This window comes from Dermacentor variabilis, chromosome 1 (genome assembly GCF_050947875.1).
Source record: "Dermacentor variabilis isolate Ectoservices chromosome 1, ASM5094787v1, whole genome shotgun sequence".
Classification (NCBI taxonomy): Eukaryota; Metazoa; Arthropoda; class Arachnida; order Ixodida; family Ixodidae; genus Dermacentor; species Dermacentor variabilis.
The window spans coordinates 188,000,181-188,019,598 of NC_134568.1; the positions used below are offsets into that span (position 1 = coordinate 188,000,181).

Below are 19,418 nucleotides of genomic sequence, written 5' to 3' on the forward strand. Positions count from 1 at the left end.
ACCCGAAAACAGGCAATGCATGCTCAACCTTCACTCTTGGAAGGGTTTGCTCGCAATGCATGATGGAAACTCAAGTGTGCTCTCTCTTAAGAGACTCTGGCTAAGGGAATCTCCACCTTTGGAATGCCTTGAAGTGCTTATGGCATAAGAACTAAGCAAGTAATGCCAGTTGACTTTTAAAAAAATGTAAATGCACATTTTTTTAAAGCTCAGGAGGCAAGTTTGCTGGGTTAACCTGCACAGTCCCAATGAAAAGTTCATGGGTCGGCACATGCATGATCAGGACTGACTCTGAGCTATGCAGGATGACTGAGGTATGCCCGATGACTCTTGATTAGCCAGCACTCCAACTCTCTGGTGGGTTAGATGTACTCGCCTCCACCCAACGGAGCTTTAAAACGCCGAAAGAACCACATGAGCCCAACTGCATGGCCCAGCAATAGCTAAGATGACATTTAAAGTGGAGTGAGAACATTCGAGAAGGACAGCACATTCAGATTACATATGTACAATGTCACAAGGTTTTTTTTCTTCCAATTCTGGGGAAAATTATTTCATCCTGGTGGACTTTGCTGGACACAACAATCACTCTTGAATACACTGCTCACCTGGTCCCGTAACTCGCGCAGCTCCTCTTCTTGCTGCCCTAAACGCTCTCCAAGCTCTTTGGTAACGTGCTGTTCCTTCTGAAGCTGTTCAGTTAGCTCAAGCTTATCATTGCTCTACAGAAGTAAAAAAACAAAAACACAACATGTTCATTACACTGACAATAACAAATATCCTCATGAAACACAGGAACCCCCCCCCCCCCCCCAGAGCAAACATATATATCAAATAAAATACCCAAATAATTTATGCTTAGTTGCCTATGAACACCCAAACGGCACAACAGCTAAAGAACATATTCAATCAGTGTTGTATCCAGACAGCCAAAAAAGAATGATAAAGTAGTTGAGCCTTTATATATCGAGCTTGATCAGAATCACAAGAACATCCAACGCAATAAATTCAATACAATGGATAGGCGTTCAAAGGCATGTGATGCTCAGCCAACAAGCATACTCGATTGACTAATGGTCCCGTGTTCAAGATGTAGTGGATTGAGCATGTTCTTATAAATACGAGCATAAGGCATCCTCCCTGTAATAGGCAATGGAACTATTTTAAATTCAAAGCTTTCTTTGCCTAATCAGAGCCAAGATAAGAGCAAGGTCATGCGCAAGGATGCACCAATTACTTCCCCGAAAAATGTGTTCTGATCTTGGAGATAGTGCAGTCCGACAAGCCGCAGCAAATAGTCCAAACACACACCAGATATAGAGCAGCACGTGGCAGCAGGTGGTGCACATCACCACAGACGCGAGGTCCAACATCAATATGCAGTTGTCATGCTATTGTCAATCATTTCATTGCCTTCATGACATTGTGATCATTCTTTCTTTGTCATGTCACTGTCATCTTTCCGGCGTTTTTACTCTGTTACTGTCACTGCACTGTCATATCGTCATCACACCCTCTTCAAGTTACCATCGTCACACTGTCGTCGTCATTCCATCGCTGTCATGCCATTATCACATCATTACTACAAAGTCGCCATCATGATGTTGTGGTCGTTCCATTGTCATCATGCCATTATCACATTGTCGTTACAAAGTTTCCGTGATGTCGTCGTGGTCACTCCAGTGTCGCCATTTCGTTGTATCGATTGCACTGTGGTCAACCCATTATCGTACACCTTTGTCTTCACCTCGTTGTCGGGATTCCACCTTCATGATCCCTGTCACTGTGCCATCGCTGACACGTCGTAGCCATCATACATCCGTCGTCATACCACTGTCGTCATGCGGTCATCATTAGACCATAGAAATCATCTTAACATCGTCATCCCATTGGCATAACGTCGTCACATTATTGTCACCATACCACTGTCACTCCATTATCGTCATACCACTGTCGTCACTCCACCATTGTCATATCATAGTTGTCATGCAGTTGTCTCAAAATCATCATCATACCAAGTTCGTCACTCCGCCATTGTCACACCACCATGGTCATAACATTTTCGCCACCCTTTGCGCACATTTGCATCATTTATACCTATCACAAATGCTTCGCGTGATATAGATAATCATCAGGGATAGTTTCTGCCCTAATTTTTTTTTTACTAACATGCCACTATTGCAGTGCATCTGTGAAGTGTATACCCATGCCTACTATACTCCAATGCGCATGCTTTGTACAATGTGCATGCAATGATACAAGCATGGGGCATCTGCAGTCAGTGGGAGATCTGCAGTCAGTGGGAGATCTGCAGTCAGTAGGAGCCAAGTAAACTCTAATGAGACATAACTGTGTTTCCAAAAAGGGTGTACAAAAGACATCACAGTTGGTTCATTTATACACACCGACATAACACACTGGGCTCCATGTGCAGGTGCTAACAAAATTAATTTTCTGCGCAAATCTTTTTTTGGGCAGTAAAACATAAGTACAAGCATGTGGCATCTGCAGTCAGTGGGAGTCCAGGAAAATTAATAAACAACATGCGAGTGTAGGCGAACTTGGCTTATAGGAACTTGCTTTGCTTCTCAAGTCTGGACCAATGCCAGATTTGCGAAGCAAGGCAAGTTCCTTTCAATACCAGACTTGCCAAAAGTTTTTTTCACTGTTGACTTGGTCAAGAGTAAAGCAAAAGAGAAAAAGAGCCAAAATGCACTAGGATAGCCTCCAAGGACCATGTTTGAGAGCCTGTCTTTACTGCCCATATATGGACGGCTAAGGCTAGAGTGCCTCAATGCCCATGCCCCTGCTCAGAGTGCTGCCATTCTTTGAATGGGTCAATGCCGCCCCACCATTGTCGGAGCATCTGTGATGTTTGCGCACTCACCGTGCTTTGGTTAAACGCACAAGCTGCACCTACTGCCTTGTCGACCTTCTGACAGGTCGCAAGGTTTGCAAGATGGTTGGATGACGTGTGCCACAGTGCACGAACCACTCTAGGAATGGCTCAAAGATGTTTTCTTTCTAAAAGGAGCATAACAGAAGACTCCTGAAGACGGTGAAGATCTAGCGTGACAAGTGGCAGCCAATGAATGCATCGCGTGTATGCAGCACGAGTGTTAGAAGTATTGTTGCTGTTTTCTATCACTTTTTCTTTGTTAAGCCTGGTACTTTAGGGTTATTTTTGAAACAACATGTAGATTACAAGTAACGTAGGTATGGATTAAATTATCACAAGTTATGTTTGCGGTTTAAGCTGCACTTTGATGCCTCCTTACCGTCCACCTACCGCAACTGAACAGGAACATTTGACGAACTCGGAACGTCGAATTGTTTCATAGCGTTCAAACAGTTTCCAAAAACTTGGCGTTGTTTTGGGGATCAGTTTGGAAAACGTACTTTCTTTTTCACCAGCATCATCTTTTCTTTTTTCCTACACCAAAGTATGATTATAGACATTATTGCGTTATTACTAAGCGGTGAGCATTTGCTCCCAATAGTGTTTGTTGCTGAGCACCAAATCCAATTAGAAAACTCTATTTTGTGTTATTCAGTGGAATGATTTCCTACTTTCCCTGAGTGAACATTTTCGTGTCTACATTTTCATACACTGTTATCAGTTTCAAAGTGGAATTTGCGGCGCCAAAGAAATTTTTTAAACATTACAGAAGTATGGTCGGTTTTGCTGCGATTGGTAAATGACATTTTTATGCTTGCCGCATTTTCGCTGGTATTTTCTAGAAAAGGGAATTAGAGCCATATTTTAAATAGGCACTTAGCAACGGGACTCAAACACGAACATGTCCAGCAATTTTTCCACCTACAACAACTGCCTTTGAACCTGCATGCAGATTTTGATCACTTCAAGATTTTTGTGAAAGGCTAGTAAACCTTACGGCTCTCATGTCAGTAAATTTACGACTGGTGATCGATGGCTGTATTGGTCGATGGCAAGTAATGCTTGGTATATGCTACTTGCAACTGATCTTTAATGAAGCAAACGGTGACACTAGCAGTGCACACATACACTGCGGCCCGACTGTTGGTACAGCATCCATAGGGATGAGTAAACACCCATCAAGCCACAATCCTTTCGGAAAATGTATGTTTCCTCTATTCAAAGCATATAACAGTGCTACATTACTTGACCACTTCATTATTGCACTACACATCAAGCCCTTAAACTCCCAATATTTCACTAACATGCAGGCTCACTTTAAAGAAAGCAGCTTCGAGCCACAACATGCCGATGGGTGGAAGAAACTAAAGCAAACTGCTGCTCCAAGTGCCTTTCCTTTTAAAGGTAAGGTGTTATGTTTCCACTTACATCATCTACAGTGATTCTGAATATCAGCTGATACCTGGCTTAATTTTAAAATGCTCAACAGGATGTTGAGTTGGGCGAAACGGATTTTCTTCACGGTAACCAAGGAAAAGACAGAACACTACCATTAGAAACATGGTAATTTAAAAATGTGGTACACCTAATGTGCAGCTGCCAACACAGCTTCAACTTTGATTCATTTTCATGAAGTACACTTTCCAGACAGCTGTAACTATCAACAGGATGATGGCCTTATGCACTTTATACTTTGATTTTCAGTTCTGCCATGCCGGAGAAAACCACAAAGCAAAGAGCCAAACCTGATGTGCCACCTGCAGATTCAGAGATGACCATGGTGCAGCTGCAGCCTAGCACTTCCACAACTGTTGGTTTAACGTCTGTGGCAGAGCAGTCTATACACCCGCCATTAGACAACAGTAATGACATGCTTCAAGAACGAAACTGTGAGCATCAAACAGCCTCTGAAAATGACCCAGCGGAAATTGCACCAGTAACAGGAGATAATGCGAGCTCCATTCGGCTAGTACTTCATGCGCTGAGCTGGAGAAACAGCTTGCAGATGTAAAAACCTACTTACAGCTCTAAGAAGTCCACAAAAAGGCCAACTGTAGTATCCAAGCTTTGAAACAGAAGGTTAGGAGCCTAGAAAACACTATAGGGAACTTCAAAAAGCGAGTACACATTTCTAAATGAGGGCCAGCTGCGTGCACTCTCATGGAGCAACAATCAGGGCAGCACTTGGTCACCTCAGAGTATCGAGCAGGGGCTCCACATGAAACTTTCTAGTGGAACATCTGGCTACAGAACTCTAAGACATCTAGGCTATACCCACTGCCTTCAGAGAGAACCCTGGGTTGTCGCCTCCAAGGGCTGAAGTTTTTGCCAGGTATTCTTGCTAACGTCGTTCACATCCTAAAGGTGAAAACAGAAGCAATATAAAATATTGAGAGATTGTGTATTACTTTTTGGACAAGATGGAAATCGCTCGAGGATTTGAGCTTGATGTGGCTGAAGATGTTGTGCTGGGAGAGGTGATAATGCAACCAAAGCCAGATCATCCCATCTGGAATGCACCAATTTTCATGATATGAGGCCTAAACCAACGGTGGAAACAAGTTGTCGTGTATCACTTCGCTGGAAGTCACATCGATGGCAGCCTCTTCAAAGACTATGTAATAAAGATTGTGCACATATGTGCAGACATTTTTCTGAGGGTTCGTATAGTGACATCAGACATGGGAGCTGCAAGTAGAGCAATGCGGCATGAGCTACGTTTTTCAAGCCACAGAAATTCCTGCACAGTATGCTCCATTCACCATCCTTGCCTTAAAGGGAAGGAGTTGTTCTTCAATGCATATGCCGTTCATGTGCAGAAGAACTTTGAGCGTCAGCTCTTGAACTCTCATGTTTTTGCACTAAGCGACAACTGTATGTCAATAGCACTTGCCTTCAAAAGAGGTGAAAGCATAACTTGTGCATGCTGTGCTACAATATGACAAGGACAGAGAGCTGAAAGCTGCACCCAAGCTTTCTGAAGCACATGTGAGCATGGGGCATTTTACCAGTATGAAAGTGGGTATCGCACTGCCATTATTTGACGAAGCTCCCCCTACAATTCGCTACCTGATTAGGGAGTGAACTTTGGAGCCTTAAGCTGAAACCACAGCATGGTTTCTGGAGCTTATTTCAAATTGGTATATGCTAATGCCTTCACAGCATCCATCAGTAGCTCCGAGTCTTCAGGATGTGATGAAGCACCATGCCGCTGTCAGAAAACTGCGTTTGGCCCTTGAAACAATTCAAGGAATGAAAATGAACATGGGACACTCTTCACAATGGAAGACATCACAGGCGGACCTTATGATAACCATAACAGTTATGGTTCATCTGCAAGTCATTCTGTTGGAATCTTAAGGCTATAAGTTCCTTCTGACAAGCAGGATGTTGCAGGACTGCCTTGAAAACCTCCCTTCTGTCATTTGATTGAGGAAGCCGGTGCTGGATGCATACAATATGAAATGTATTCTCAAGCTGGTGTGTGTTCGTCAGACACCAGCGACAACCAGCTACAATATTGATAATTCTAAGTATATTGTTGACCTGCTATCGCAAGGCATGCATGAGAGCACAGAAAATGAGGTTCAAGAAAATGATGATGGCAAGATCCTATTCACTGAATCACTGGTCTGCAGACTGCAGCATCCTCTTCCACCTTGGCGGATTCCTTTTGAAGGGCATCATGAAAACAATTGAAAAGTGTGATTAATTTAAGGTAGCTGTGTTGTGCTTGAGCAACAGTGAGCCTGCATATCTTACAGTACTAAAAGGATATGTCCAGGATGGTGCAAACCAGCATTACCCTAGTACTGAGGTGATGAGCTTGTTGAAAGCATGCAAGGAATATTTTAAGGGAGGGAATTGTTGCTTGGACTGACAACTTAGTCAGGAAGAAGTCACCTGTGCAGGCGGTGATTACATACTTCACCAAAATGTTGCGGTGCGACATTGGAACCTGCTACAAACACAGAGAAGCGATTCAGAAACTGCTAATTTCAAGCTACACCAGAATGAGGCTATGCATACAACTCCATCAACTAGAAGCAGGCCATGCTAATGGCCATGCCAGCAAGACATTGCTGAAGCCAACTTGCCATGAGAACAGAATTAGTTCCCCAGATAGCTTGTGGCCACAGAACACCCACTCGTCACAGGCTGCGACTACATTCAGCAACATTTTAATAAACCTTGCAGAACAGCATGAAAGCTTCTATGTAAAGTTGGGTGCTTGCCTCCCCCCTCCCGTGTTCATTAAAAAGAAAAGCTCTAAGAAAGCTAGCTGTAATCACATCACACGGCTCGGTGTTTAAAAAAAAAAAAAACCTTAAGTTAGGGTGACAAACACGTTTCACTACGCCAATGAACTGGCCTCTAGACGCTTTTAATTTGACATTTTTGTACCCTTATGAAGAACATTTTCCACTTCAAACCTCATTTCCAACTGCCTTAGAAAATGCAATAGGGCAGGGCTGACACACCATTTGGCATCAACTTGCAAGAGATTGCATAGGGTAACGTAAAAAAAATTAGTATCGCAGATAGTTAATTGCAAGGCAATCCGATCTCTCACTACTCTAGGCTGAATCAGTGCTCTCATCAACAGGCCGCGTATTGGCAACCACGATCACCTTTTGTGCTCTGTCATAAAAGAACTAACCAGAATTTTTTCACGACAGTGGTTCTTTTAAACGCAATCGGACAGGTTTTAATTGGAAGGGGAGGAATCGGATTACGGTGCAGTGAATGCTTCCCTGCGATTAGGGCAATAAGGCTAGATGATTGCTTATTTACAATTATGCAGGGCTGAAATTGCATATGCACATTTATATCCTAGCTGATTGGTACATGTGCATCAATTAGGAGATAGAGCAGTAAGAAGGCATAGAAGCAGGACCTGCCGGAGAAAGCCCCTAATTAGAACTGGGTCAGAAATATTCTGATCCCTCTATATTGCATTTCAGTTCATTTTCTGTCCATATCTGCAGTACAACTGTCGTATCTGTGAGTGAAGTGCTTTACTTTGTTTTATTCCTGCTAATTCGTTTGCTTGTATAGTTGCGTTGGTTGATGAAATCAAGACTGGCCAATTTTTACTGTGTGCTTCAATGTGCACATCCAGAAGTCTAGGCAGAAATAATTGCAGACATAAAAACATATACTGTGGCTTTAATGGTAGGCATATCATTGCATTGCTTTTCCATATTATACAGTCCCATGAAAAAGACCTTTTCACTATTGCTTTGTAAAAGACAGTATTTTGCAGCTCTCACTTCCCTGAAGAAAGCTAACCTGTCATGCCTTCCAATAGTTAAGAAAACATGCCACGAACACACACACACACACACACACACACACACACACACACACACAAAATTAAAAGTAAACTGTGATGCATGCAGCCTCTGGTGACCAAATGCAGCTATTTACCACATCACCACTAAGGCAGCTAGCAGTGCAGCGGCCTCACCGGCATTGAGGATGATTACCTTGTGCAACAATGTTAAGACGCTATACATCTAATCACTTGTAATGCGTGTCTGGAAATCTACAAACAGCGAGTTCCATGAATTATATTGCATTTACGATGGCTAGCCTAGCACAAAATGCGTTTACGAGGAAATGGCTGCAAATCCGTGCGCTGGCAGTGCATACCTTGGCACGTGGGGACAATAATGGTGACCGCTGTAGCAGACAACATGGTTGTCTCCACCTTGAGTGGAGCGGAAGCGAGCGAGCACATCGAGGCACCCTAGCTACAACTATCCAAGTGCACTTCAGAGAAATGAGGTCCACTAGGGTCCTCACAAGTCTCACAGTTTTCATACTGGAGACCAGTCAAAGTTTACAATACAGTCCACATACCGTATTTACCTGAAGCTAATGTGTACCTTTTTTTCCAAGAAAATGGATCAGAAAATTACTCCAGCAGCTGCTGCATATGGCGTGGCCACGCAGGCCCTATGATGAAAGCAATTTGTGATGAGTATATAGAGTCTAGGTGTGCCGCGGGCTCGCAGTTTTATGGGCGCTATGTTCTGGCCGCTTAGGTCGCGTTGAAGCAAGACGCAGCATGAATGTCAATTCGCTCACTGCTGCTGCCGCACTTCCTCACTCCAGTGCGGAATGATAGCAAGTTTCCACAGTCATTAAGTGAGATGTGTTCATGTTTGCTAGTGTGCGCATGCATACTTGTTAATTTAGTTAGTAAGCGAATGCTTACAAGTTTATACAACAAATAAATCTACTATCCTTACTTCGTATAGCTGTCTACTAATTTACTATCACAATCGATGCTTTGCATTCCAGGTGAAACTGCGACATTTTCTGATCATAAACGTAAGGGGCATGCTATTATTTCTTTCGTAAATCGGCAACATGTTACATTTAGATGCGCTTTTATTTTCTTACTTCAAACCATAAAACTGGGTGCCTGTTAGATTCGGGGATGAATTAGAAATGGGCAAATACGGTGTCTATTTACATTTACAAAAGACATTAGGACTGCCTTCTCAACAAAATGTCTCAAAGATGCCTCAAGGTGAAGCATCAAAAAAGTAAACCTTTCAAGATGATTCAGTCTTGCGCTTGTCTGCGCAAACCTATACGCCTCGTGCACCGCCTATAGAGGCGCCACTGAAAGCCACCTAGCGGACGCTTCCAACAGTACACGCGAAGCAGTAGCAGACAACCCTTTGCAGCAAGGATGGCTGAAGTTCGCGGCTGCAATATCTCCTTTGTTTGGGTGCCAGGCTGCTGCTTCTGCTGCGACAGCTGTAGGGAAGATGCTGACCTCTGTGCGAGCGGGTATGAACACGATGTTACCGGTGTTTGGGACAACATGGCCCACATAGGTTCAAGGTGTGTCCCGCAGACAAATGCCATGAACCCCATTTGCATGACGTGGAGCTCATGTTCACTATATAGCCGACAAATTTTGTTGAGTGATGCGATCTCTCGATGGTTTTTTTTATTCTACCCTGGCCGCAATGCTGCTTCTGTACCTGAATAATAAGCACCTGTCGTTAGTGCAGACTTACATCAAACAAATCCGCACAGTGCAATCTCTGCATATGCCGTTGTGATTTTTCTGCCGATGAATACATGTGACATCGCCGAATGTGCAGTCGAAGTCGCCTCAAGAAGAGTAATTGCCAATTTATTGATGGAAACGCGTACACTAGCCAACGAAGTCACCAAACACATGGGTTAATAAAAGCGCGTGTTAGTGCTGTACCGCTGATGCAATTCTGCTGCATACGCCGATGAACTACCGTTCCCGCTGCAGTTTGTGCAATTTTAAATTCCCCAAGGGAGCTGCTTGGAAACGTACAAAGCTAAAGACTGACGAACTTTTCAGTACTTTTTTATATTACTAGAGAGAGGTGCCACATGATATATTTAAAGGCAGAGCAGCGCCAGTCAAAGTAGATGAGCACTGGCGGCAAGGCCCGGTTTATTCGTTTGCAGCGCAAGTATAAGAAAGAATTCAGTTGAGTACAAAACTCACATGCAAGAAGGGACTACGTTGTGAAACAAACAAATCACTCGGCGTGTTAAGTTTGCTCAGGCAGCATCGAGGTGTGATGACTTCCCAAACGGGACGCGAACTTTCCAGCGAGAAATGAAACAAAAATACCATATGCAGCAGCTATTAGCAATTCTCGCCCTGAACTACCTATTTTCTAAACATATTTCCAAAAACGCAAGCAATATCTAAGGTGCCCTCGGGCAAAAAGAATAAAGCTGTTAAAGAAGCACTTCCTTGGTATCATTCCGATAAGACACAGCGTGATTTATACCCTTTACAAACAAGGCAGGGTGAAAACTTCGCAGCTCAAAAGAATCGACAAGAGTTATGCATGGAGCAACTAGCAACAGTTAAACATGTGCAAAGCCACGCATAAAATAGATGTAAAAACATGAAGTGCGCGACAGCTGGTGCGAGGATTTACTGTGCCACATGTAACCAACCATTTCAGTTCTTGCAAACTTCAGTAGCTTTAACATACAACGCAATGCGCTCGTGCAGTCGTGCTGCCTAGCTAGCGCAACGCGGTAAAGAAGCGGAAAACAATATAAGCGGCAAACAGCATTCCGAACTTTAGCGAAATGCCTTTAAACCTCATGCTACACTGCAGACGAACTTCGTTGCTCATGCGTCTAACTATGATGGAGTGGAAAAAAACACCAACGAGACAAAGGAAAGGATGAGAACAAGAAATTTCCCTTCGAAGCGACGATCCATTTTTGCTACCGTTGCTCCCACTGATGAGGCTTTGCCGGGAATGATTAGAACCGTATCGCCGGCACGTTTTCACTGGTATTTAAGCCCCCCACCCTGCAACGATTCTTCTTCGACATTCCCTGAAGCTTTGGCCACCCCACACGTGCGAATGGTGTTGCCTATCTTGCTCTGAAAACGTGAATAAGTCAGAGAAGCACTATCAACGACATAACAAACTACGGCGCGTGCCAGGCTCCTCTCCCGCGTGTTCTGCGCAAGGCCGCCACCAGTGGCGCGTCCGTCGGCGTGCACGGCGCCTATAGGCCAGCCACAAGAAAGTCACTGTGAATGTAAAAAACAAAAACCTCATCTTAGCATTCAAGGAGCTAAATGTAGTTGTGTAGTTGGCATTAAGCAAGCTGAAGAAAGTTTGAAAAATATTGCTTTGTTCCGTGGCAAATGGAGCCTTATCAAGCTGGGTAGCATCTGAATGCTTCATGTATAGGTGTGATAAACATTGTAATGACAAAAAATTGCATGCCTGATCCTTCCTTGATCCATGCCTGATCTTCCTTTGCTGCATTTATGTAAGTACCTGTGATAATGCAAGCCCATATTAGCATTGCTTCCTAACCATTACTCATTTATTTTATTGTGTACACTTTATTTTTTTATGAAACAATTTCTTATTAATTTCAATTGTTCTATGCAATATGGCATGTCCACTGAATCTTGGCCGCAATGAGGCACTGTGGCGCCTCGATCATAATGATACCAGCCCACCATGTTTGTGGGTGCACATGCACTTTTACTGCAGGTGCTAGTGCCACTTTCCCGCATAGTTTCTGCTGCATAACCCTGCATACCCTGCAAAAAACTCATTTAGCACCACTGCAATGTATGGGACTTGGCAATTATGTAAAGTCCTTGTCTGGTGCTGAGTTTAACATGAATAGCGCCAACATTGGGAAGTTATGCAGAACCTATAACCCTGCCAAATGAGCCCCACCGACGAGCAATGGTCACAAGAATCCAAGCAGCGACTGCGCACATATAGTTCACGCGAGACTTGTTTCGCAAGACGAGATCAGAGCTGTATTTTGTAACAATTCATTTTCCGTTCTCTTCATTTTTCATTGTTGGCTCAGACATCGCTGCTATATAGCCAGTATTAGCAACTTCACATGACAGATGATAAGAAAAGAAGAATGAAATGAACTGTTACAAAATAGGCCCCGGGCGAAAATGTACAAATTCTTGGAGGCTTATACCTAGTTATCTCACTAGCTGCCTCTCAAACCTGAAATTTCTTGACGATGTTGACATCATTTAATGTTACATGTTACATTTAGATATCACACAAACTTTAGAACTATAGCAGTTTGAAATCAGCAAAGCGGTGCATGCCGCTGATATGACAAATGTAAAGGCTGTGAAATGAACGAGTTGAGGACAAATATTCTAATGAAACTTTGTCATTCAAGAACCTTGTTTACATTTTTGTACATATGCAACGGCCAGGGAAAACTCTCAATGATGCTGTCCTTCATTTCAATGTATTGCGCAGGAGCAGCAGTGACCAGTCGTGTATTGTAATTGCACCAAAAGTGTAGTCGCAACAGAGATCAAATATAAAAAGCAGGAGTTCTGAAAAATATATGTTAGAAATGCGAAGATACAATGGAATACACAAATGCGAAGATAAAGCTTCATAAAGGGCAAAAAAGGTGTCACTGAAAACAAAGTTCACTGCATGTATCCACATAACTTCGCAACAATATATTTAAATATATGTAGAAGTCTCCAACAAATCTACATATCTAAGCAAAAGTCAACTGTATACAGAGTGTCTCAGCTAAAATTAGCCAGTCTAAAAATATGCCGATGCACTCTATAATGATACGACCAAATGCATGTTGCTTGCATTTGTATGTAGAGTGTCAAGCTATTTTTCTTATTTTTGCTTAATTACATTTTTAGTCAAGATTAATTAACTGACTTCTGAAGTAACGAAGCTAGGAAAAAAATTCCTATCAGAAAGTTGCAGAGAAGTTTGTAAAACGTCTCAATAAACAGTTTCTGTCTTTCTATCAATTAAGTATTAGTGTATTTCAGCTTACTGATGATGCCCACGAAATACAAAACACCACGTGACATGCCCACTTGCACGTCGTCATTGCACTGCTCTCAAACGTTCCGCACACAAACAGCCATAGGTGCACTGCCGCTTAAAAGGCAACAGGGCAGCGACATAGATGTTGGCTGTGCCATTTATGCCTATGATGTGCTTCCCTCGCGAAAGTTCGTTAGAGCGATAAGCAAATGCAGCGGTTGTCGCTTGTGCTTTCGGAAGCTAACAAGTCCGCCATTTCGCAATAGCTGTAAGGAAATTGAGCATCCCTAAATAAAAAACAAAAAAAAAAACTCAGTTTTCAGAAGGCTGAAAATGGTTGAATAAGAGTATCTTAAATGGCCAGATGCCATCTTTCACTGAATTTACGTTTATTTTTCGTGCGCTTTCCCAGCAAGTACTCGAAGTGGTCACCTTCTGCAGCGATACAACACTGGGCTCTTCTGAGAAGGCTTGCTGTCGCTGCCTTGAGCACCGTCGGTGAAATGCTGTGGCAGACTTTAATTATGTTCTCCTGCAAAGCTTCTGGAGTCATCGTTGCCGTTGTGCATAGTGACCCTTAATATAGCCCCACAAGAAAAAGTCAAGAGGGTTGAGGTCGGGTGACCTTGCCCGCCACAGGACAGGCCCGTTTCTCCCTATCCATTGCCCTGGGAAGTTAACATCAAGCCATGCTCGTGCTTGACTGCATGTGTGGGCTGGGGAACCGTTGCGCTGATACCACATTGTGTCAAGCGGGGCTAGTGGCATGTTGCAGCAGGAGTCTTCAACCGGCCCTCTGAGGAACTCACTTACATACCTATTGCCAGCCAGAGTGTTGTTAAAAAACACTGGGCCAACGACTGTGCTGTCATATATTCTGCACCAAACGTTAATAGACCACTGATATGGGTGGCGGGATCTTCCTAGCCAGTGGGGATTTTGCTCACTCCAATTGTGTGCATTGTGGATATTTACTTGGCAATTTCGGGAAAAGTTCACCTCGTCAGTCCAGAGTACCTTGGTGAGAAAGTATGGTGAATCAAAATCCAATTGGCAAAGTCGAGTCTCCTTCAGAGATGCCTTGACTCCAGACATTGATGCAACTGCAGATGATAGGAGTGCAGTCCAGCTGTTTTCAAAATCCTCCAGGTAGTTGAGTTGGACACGCCAAGCTGTGCGCCACGCTGCGCGTGCTAGAGTGTGGATTAGCCGCCATGAAAGACAAAACGTTGGGGCGAACCTCATTATTTATGACTGAAGCTTTCTGCCTCTTTCTTGTGAAGCTTCTGGTTTCCTACAGCGACATGTAGATGTAGAATATTGTGATCTGGCTCGGTCGCGTACCCGGGTGCCAGCTTTGAAATATTCTTGCAGCCTGCCATTCCTGTCCACTTGCAGCTCCTAGGACAAGGATCATGGGCCATATAAGGTAAAACTATTCCAATATGTTTTTATTCCAATCTCCTGACGTGAAATTTGCATAACCACCGATGCAAACATCGGACGGTGACCTGCAGGGTTGTCTGAAAAGACCAACCAAACGCTCTCCTCGTTTATAGGCAGTCACTTTTGTTTGCTTTAAAAACGAACAACATTGCCTATAGTGAGCGGCTTGTTTTATCTAATTGGTTGACAAGAGGAGAAGAGCACGTTCGAGTGGAGAGGGATTCGATAGGGCCGAGCCACTGCACTGAAAATTGATAACCGGACGAAGAGGGTGGTGCCTGCGTCTGCGATTGGTCCGCTTTCCCTTACTTAGCTTGAAGTGGCTGGTCGAAAACTGCGGCGGCATGCAACGGAAGGTTAAGAATGCTGCTAAAACAGATCCTCAGCAAAGAAGAATTGGCAGAGCGAGATCGTAAACGTGCCGAAAGTGCTCGAAAATGTTACACGGCGCCGCAAAAAGTTTTATTGTACTCAAATAAACCCATGCTCTACAGCATGTGCGAGTACCCAGTGCCTGAGTGATTGGCGGCAGCCATCTTTTATTCCTTTCGGAGCGGGGCGCCTGCGTCTATTCAGGGAAAAACTCAGTTTTGTTCAGCATATTATAGCATCTTTAATGCGTACACGTCACTTTGACGCGGTGAGTTTTCACAATGTTGTGACGCCGCGTGACAGGCAGGTGAAGTGGATGCAGTCCAAAAACTTTTGACCAACAGCCGAGGGCTAATGGCAAGAAGGTGTCAAATCAGAAATAACTATTTTATTTTGTTCGGTCCACTGATGCATAATCAGTGTGTATGCGTCATATCAGATACGGAGCCATCGCGGTTCTCCTGACGTCGCGTGACAGACAGGCAAAGTGGGGGTGTTTCTAAAAAGTTTTTCACCAATCGTGGAGGGCTGATTGCAGAATTGAAATAGAAAAGTTTGGAATAGCTTTACGTTAGAGGGCCCCACGTCTGCTTTTTCCTCGTTGGAAAAAGGCATCACGAAATTGCTCGCGTTCTAACAGCCGATGCAAGATAGTCTGTTTATCGCTGTCTGGAACTACCACCTACCACCAACATCACGTCCATCAGTCGCTTTACGCAGCGCAAGCGATAACAGTTACTAGCTTAAATCAAACGGCCAATGCTTGTGTCGCTGCCCTGTCGCTCTTTAAGCAGCAGCAAACCTATGGCTGTTTGTGCGCAGAACGCTTGGGAGCAGTGCAATCACGATGCGCAAGCGGGCATGTCATGTTGTGTTCTTTTTTATTTCGCAGGGATCTGCAGCAACCTGAAAAACACTAATACCTCCATGAATACTTTGTTTAGCGCAAAACAACAGACACAAGAAAGACGACCAGGTCAAGGCACTACTCTCAACTGACATTTTATTGCATCACTCCTTTATAGACAGCTGAAACTAGAGGAACATGCGCAGTAAGCACCATGTGGTGGAGCCACCAACATCCGATCTCAAGAGCGCACTCATGCGACAGGATCCAAAAAACCAAATTCAGCGCTGTACAAGGTTAAGGAAGGCACACTAATGCACTGTGACCCCAATGACTGAATGAAAAATGCTTCCGATAACTCTCGGGCGGTGGTGTCACGGCTCTTTTTCAAAATCGTGGCATCACGAAAAATGGGTTTGCACTTGCATATTTTACAATGCTGAGCCAAATGGGAACCTGTGCCTGTTGGTATGGATCGCTCATGTTCTCTAAGGCGGTCGTTAACAGAGCGGCCTGACTGCCCCACATACACTTTGCCACATGACAAGAGAATCTTATAAACCACACCGACGCTGCAATCTACAAACTTCGCGTGGTTCTTTTTACAATCAACAAAAAAGCCATTCAGGCTGTCAACAAGAACTTCATTCTGGCAAATGAGAAAGCTCGGAAGGTAAAACGCAAAGCCATTTCTTTGTTGGAAAATATAGGCCTCACCAAGATTGTGAAAGATGTAAAACAATGTAAGGTACTTGCTCTAGAGGTTTTTTTCACTGCAAAACCGCACAAACCGCATGTGCCTTTCCGTACAATAGTCAGTGAGAACAACTGTTGGCAGGTTTTGGTTAGCCGCTTTTTGCAAAAACAGTTGAAGCATTTAACTATTGACAATCCTTATGGCATAAAGGATTCTTTCGATGCTGTTTCCTTTCTGGAAGACAACCATTCAGTAGCCGTCATTTTTTCTGTTGACGTCGAAGATCTTTACTATTCAATACCGCATGATGAGCTATTTCGCAGTGTGACGATGTGCATCGAAGAAAGTGGCGAGGTAGATTTTCGCAATGCGACCGGGTTGTCTTCGGAAAGTTTCATGTCCCTTCTTGAATTTTATTTAAGTGCAACTTTTATACTGTTCGAAAATAACCTTTTTATCCAGGAAAATTGGTGTGTGCATTGGTTCATGTGTGGCGCCTGCTCTTTGTAATATTTCTTTATTTGTTTGTCGACCGCGCTCTTAAGAGTGCCTTAAACAATGACTCGGTTCAAATTTTTAGATATGTTGACGATTTTCTTGTTGTGATAAAACAGACTAACAACGAAAGCTCCGTGACTGTAGCTGACATTTTAACTCTGTTCAATCACAATGGCAAAGGTTTAACTTTCACACATGAGCTATCTAGGGACGGTAAACTCCAGTTTTTAGATTTGCAGCTATCCTTACAAACAGGCCACGCCTGTTGGATGTACTCGCCACGTGCACGCAAGGAACCTTTACCTTACACGTCTGCGCACTCAGACTGTGAAACGCACCATTGCTTTGATGTGTTTAGAATCTTCGTTAATGAAATTTTGTCATCGCTCTGCGAACCTGAGTTTCATCGCACAGTTAAATAGGCTGCAGGCTGCTGGTTACCCAAGTGTGGTGGTGACGTCAGTCTCGGAGGTATTGCTTCAGAAACTGAAAGGGAAGCGGCACAAAAGTAACTGCATCACACAAAAGAAGAGGCCTGAAGTTGTGCCGTATTGCCACAGAGTGGCTCACAATCTAAAGAATGTCACCACTAGATACCGAATTCCGGTAGTGTTTTCTGCTCCTCAGAAACTGTCAATGTTGTGCAGCCGTATTTCTAAAACAAGTAAAATACCAGATTGTGAAAAGAACCATGCGAAGTTTGTAGATTGCAGCGTCGGTGTGGTTTATAAGATTCCTTTGTCATGTGGCAAAGTGTATGTAGGGCAGTCAGGCCGCTGTGTTAAAGAGCGCCTTAGAGAACATGAGCGATCCATACCAACAGGCACAGGTTCCCATTTGGCTCAGCATTGTAAAATATGCAAGTGCAAACCCATTTTTCGAGATACCACGATTTTGAAAAAGAGCCATGACACCACTGCCCGAGAGTTATCGGAAGCATTTTTCATTCAGTCATTGGGGTCACAGTGCATTAGTGTGCCTTCCTTAACCTTGTACAGCGCTGAATTTGGTTTTTTGGATTCTGTCGCATGAGTGCGCTCTTGGGATCGGATGTTGGTGGCTCCACCACATGGTGCTTACTGCGCATGTTGCTCTGGTTCAAGCGGTCTATAAAGGAGTGACGCAATAAAATGTCAGTTGAGAGTAGTGCCTTGTCCTGGCCGTCTTTCTTGTGTTTGTTGTTTTGTGCTAAACAAGGTATTCATGGATTTGCACCAACTAGCCTGCCAACGCATTGTGCTGAACTAATACCTCATAGGTAGAAAGACAGAAACTGTTTATTTAAATGATTTGTAAACCGCTCTGCAACTTTCTAATTGGAATTTCTTTCCTAGCTTCGTTGCTTCAGAAATTGGTCGATTAATCTTGACTAATTATCCAATAAAACAAAATACAAAAATAGTGTGACACCCTGCATACAAAAGGGAGCAACATTCATTTGGTCGCATTGTCCTAAAGTGCATCGGCATATTTTTAAACTCCGGCTAAAGTTCGCAGAAACACCTTGTATAGTGCATCAAACAAGGCAAATAAACATGTTACGCAATCGCAGATCACAGGATTCTAAGCCCCCTCCCCCCCCCTACACTCACTCCAATGCATTGTGCGCAACAGAAGGCGGCACGCTTCCTTCCCGCTTTTCTCCATTGCGCACACAAGACTGACCCACCATCGTCGGCTCCCCCCCCCCCCCACGCTTTCACTTGCACATAAGGCATGCGGTGACAATGTTAGCGCCCTTGGACTTCATATGGAATGTGATGGCGCCAGCAATGACCGGAATGTGCCTTGAGTGTCCATATAATTGCTATTGCAATAACATAGTAAGAGTATCTGGCAACTGAAGAGTGCCGTGGCCCATTCCTTTCAGCAAAAGAAGAAGTAACAAAATCGAACCTTCACCATGCGACGATTCACTGCACCAGAACAACATCTTTTTTTTTCTTTTGCGGGGCGGGGGCACCGAAATGAAAAAATGCAGAAGAAAGCATGTTGGCCACAATCGAATGCCTACTTTGGGCACCTAATGTGGCAGCTACCGAAGGAATATCGAAGAAAACGTGAGAGGCTTGGTCCACAGAAAACCATATGCATGCTGCTTGTTATCCTACACTAGCGAGACAAAAAGACTTTCCAGAGAGGTTGCGGTAACATTGACATGAAGGTGGTGCCCTCAAGCGAACGCGTTGCAATTCATCGAACCCCACAGTGGTGGCAGCGAGCGACCATTGCTTCTTTTTCTCTTCGGCTAGCCAGAAAGCATCCAAAATTCTCCGAGGCCAGAGATAAACAACGCACACCGAAATGCGCTGGGCGGTT

At 43.9% G+C, this 19,418-nt stretch overlaps 1 protein-coding gene across 5 annotated transcripts in view; it reads right to left on the minus strand.

Moving 5' to 3' along the window:
* LOC142589844 (golgin subfamily A member 2-like) overlaps positions 1-19,418 on the minus strand; it is a 163,282-nt gene that overhangs the window by 58,444 nt on the left and 85,420 nt on the right. For all 5 annotated transcript variants that reach the window (XM_075701476.1, XM_075701492.1, XM_075701468.1 and 2 more), the window contains one exon: positions 609-722. In XM_075701476.1, the coding sequence (XP_075557591.1) occupies positions 609-722 (114 nt within the window). The remainder of the gene's footprint in view (positions 1-608; positions 723-19,418) is intronic.